Source organism: Otolemur garnettii, unplaced genomic scaffold, assembly GCF_000181295.1.
Source record: "Otolemur garnettii isolate 467f Iridium unplaced genomic scaffold, OtoGar3 scaffold00087, whole genome shotgun sequence".
Taxonomy (NCBI): Eukaryota; Metazoa; Chordata; class Mammalia; order Primates; family Galagidae; genus Otolemur; species Otolemur garnettii.
This window is the reverse complement of record NW_003852482.1, coordinates 6548787-6552359: the sequence shown is the minus strand read 5'-3', so window position 1 is coordinate 6552359 and position 3573 is coordinate 6548787. Positions and strand designations below refer to the sequence as shown.

General features: G+C 52.1%; 1 protein-coding gene across 1 annotated transcript; it reads right to left on the bottom strand.

The window, feature by feature from the left end:
- Positions 1-2535: 2535 nt before the first annotated feature.
- On the bottom strand, positions 2536-2946 carry QRFP (pyroglutamylated RFamide peptide). The gene has a single exon (XM_003794893.1). The coding sequence runs from the start codon at positions 2944-2946 to the stop codon at positions 2536-2538; it is 411 nt and encodes a 136-aa protein (XP_003794941.1).
- Between the last annotated feature and the right edge of the window lie 627 nt (positions 2947-3573).

Genomic DNA, 3573 nt, shown 5'->3' with positions numbered 1-3573 from the left:
CCAGGATCATTCACAGGAGCTTGGTCTCTCTGCTTCCAACACAAATGCTTTTGGGAAAGTCTCAGCTTCCTTCACCTGGAGAGGAATAATCTTGCTCATGGAGGACTGGGGGCAAAAGGGCACTGGGGTGGTGTGAGAGGACCCAGAGGCCTTGGCTGAAGCTATGGGGTTGGCAGCGGGACAGGGGTGAAAGGAAGGTGGCCAGATCAGTGGGAGTTGGCGGATCAGGGCCTATTACTGCTGATTCCTGTGATTTTCAGGGTTACTGAGTGTGAATGTACAAGCAGACTGAGGAGGATAGCTGGTTGACTTTCTTCAACGATAAAAGCGTAACGACATCCACTCCTGAGGCCTCCCACCCCTGTTTTCTTTATCCCAGGTTTCTCCATCAAGGTTAATCTAATTCTGCTAAATTAAAAACCACCCCGTGCATACCTGAAGAGTATACAGAGATACTCAGGAGGGCCCAGCATTGCTCTCCAAGTTCTCAAAACCAACTGTGAGGCAGGGCCTTTCCCAGAGCAGGTAAAAATTGAGACCTTGCTCCCAAGGGGCCACCCTGCCCTTGACTTTCAGTCTGTTGTGTTTTGTCTGGTCTTCTGTGAGCACATTCTCTGGCTGCTTTATATTCATGGATGAGCTATGGGAGGGAGTGCTCCAGATCACCACTTCTCCCATCCTCAACAAACCAAGTGGAATGGGGGAGGGGGTGAGCACCCCTGGAGTGAGAAGGTCTGTCCACCTGTAAGTGCCATGGCCATCCTTAACAGAACCCTGGGGAATGTGTCCTTTCCCATCAGTGTGATGTGAGCAGCTGGGGACGCATCCCTTTGCAGGAGGCACCTTACTCACCTCTTCCTCAGATAATGGTGGAGGCCAGAAAGAGTGGTGTGGCCCCCTGGCTCAGGTTCCATTGTCTTTCTCCTGTCACAGAAGCCCCAAGAGGCAGGGCACCTCACCAGCCTAGAGGAGGCCTCTGCCATGGGCGGAAGTGGCAGGAGCCCCAGAGAAGGTCAGGTGTGTAACGTGAGGTGCTGCTGTGACACCTGTGTTCCTTTCCCACTTCACCACCCATTTCTGCTCCCCAGTCAGGTTGGTTCTTTTGTGGCTCAGATCTGTCACCCTCTAATAAAGTGGCTTTCTGGCTGTGGAGGATTGAGAGCTGCTTCTGGAGAATGTAAGTCACTAATAGAATGGAAAACACTGTGAAATACTCCAAGGCGCCAAGCTGGGCCCAGCCCAGTGTGGTTTTAAAAGGCTAATAAAAATCCACCAATTAATTGTGACAGCTCAATGGAAAATTATTCAATTGTGAACGGGGCAAGCTGCAGCTCGAAAGGAGGAGGGGAGAAGTTGCCATGGTAACATCAATGTAAGTTCTCATCTCTCTGGTGGAAGCCAGCCTGGGAGTGAGCAGCATCTGACTGCCGCGCCTGACGGGATGGGATGCAGGACACACTAAAGCAGCCTTTGAAGTGGATGCTCTGCCGGGACCCAGGGCTGCAGCTAGTCCAGGCTGAGCGCAGGCCTTCCCTGGGGTGGAAAAGTTATTTTCTGAAAGCCCCTTGTTCTCAGAAAACCAGGGAAGGAGTCGTCAAGTAGAGGAGAGAAAAGTACCTGTACTGTGTCTCCCTGTACCTTTGGCCAGCTGTCAGCTAAGGGGCTGGGGGGTCGGGGGTGAGTGTGTGGATACACAGCAGGTTTTCCATCTCCCCAAAAGGAAGGCACTCGGACAAGTGCTCCAGACAGCCACGTTCTAAGGCACAGAGGACCTTCAGGGAAGAGGCCAGCATTCCATTATGGCTTTGCAGTTACAACTTTTATTTCAAAAGACACAAAACACATTTACGTTTGAACATCGGAAACGTAGCCTGTCACAGCAACACAGTTCCCTCCTAGTCTGCCTCTCCCTCCAGAGACGCCTGGTATGACAAACAGTGCACCTCAGAGAAGGACAGCCGTGAGGGGTTGGCACACCACCGAAGGGGGCTCTCACCAGCGGAATCTTGTTCATAGGATGGAGCATAAGATTTTTTTTTTAATTTTTAACTTTTGGAGCCATACTCTGCACCCAATGGAATGTGCTTATTCACAGATGAACTTTGTCAGCTGCTGTGTCCCTAGGGAGGCTGTCAAAACTGATCACCCTGCTGGCATTGCTCCGTCAGCTGCCTTGCTGTGCCTGCTCATATCCGTGGCCCTGTACAGCCTCACCTCCATGCCACGCGGACCAGCGCACTGCTCAGAGCCAGACCTGGGAGAGGAGAGAGGCTGAGACCGACGGGGTCCTGCCAGTGAACTGGAACAGCTGCAGCATTGTCCTCATAGTCAAGAGACAGCTTGCTTTCTGTCACCTTCTTGACACCACCTAGTTCTTTACTTTAGCAAAGTTAGAAATCAAAAGTCAGTGAACACCTAACCAATCCTACCGCTGATTATTCATAATACTAATCTACATCTGTAAGCCTGGAGGAGCAGATGGGAGTGAAGATCGATGAAGAGTCCACAAAGATGTCCTTCCAGGGAGCCTGGCCCTTACCGCCGGCCGAAGCGAAAGCTGAAGCCACCCTTTTTCCTGCTGTAGCCATTGAGCTCTTCAGCCAGGTTTCCTAATAGGCCGCTGGCCTTTTCACCATCGACAGGGAGGAAGCTGGTACCCTCGCTGCCTTCGTCCTGCCTCCTGAAGCGGAGCCTGAAGCCAGCATACACTCTGCCCAGTGTCTGCAGCTCCTTGGCCTTGACAAGCAGGGCCTGTGGCCACGGAGCTCTTGACCACCGAGAAGACCCCCACATGAAGTGGGGTCGGAGCCCCTCTGCCGGAATGGACCAGCCCACTCTGGCTGCAAAGCTACTCAGGGCGTTTGTGGGTCCTCTTCTGTCCCGTAGAGGAGAGCAGTTGACCAGCGGCAGGAGGAGGAGGTAGGCCAGGGAGTAAGGGCTCATCATCTGACCCAGAGGAAACAGGAAGAAGTTACAGTCTGCATGTGCATGCACAGCAGCTTGTCCAAAGTCCTTCCCATGCCCTGAGCAGCCGTCAGTGAGCCCAGCTCCCAGCAATGTTAGGGACCACCAGGCCTTCATTGTATTAGCAGGACCAGGAGCTGATTGAACCAACAGGGCAGGTTCTCTCTCTCCTGGAGTCGCCTGGATCTCACTGCCTTGGCAGCTTAGCACGTGATGCCACCACTGCTGGATGGCAGACCCATGCCCAGGCAGACCCAGGAGAGCCAAGGGAATTTGGGTTCATTTTTCTTTTATAATTATTGATTCTTGGGCCACATCATTTTAAAGCCAAAGGGTAGGAAGTTAAAAGCATCAATCTCCATTAGCTTTGAACTTGATAATAAATGGGTGATAAAAAAATAGCTGTTTATCTGACATGGCAGACCCTGCTCATGTCTCTTTAACATGGAAATTAGCTGCTCCTAAAAGCAGAAAATGGATTTGGTGGTCCCAGCCTAACTTGGACCCCTACCTGGGGGACAGCGTGCAAACATGGTGGGGCCTAGGCAATCCCTAGGGAACACTGCCACTATGCCAGGCTCTGAGCTAAGAGCTTCATTTCCATCTGTT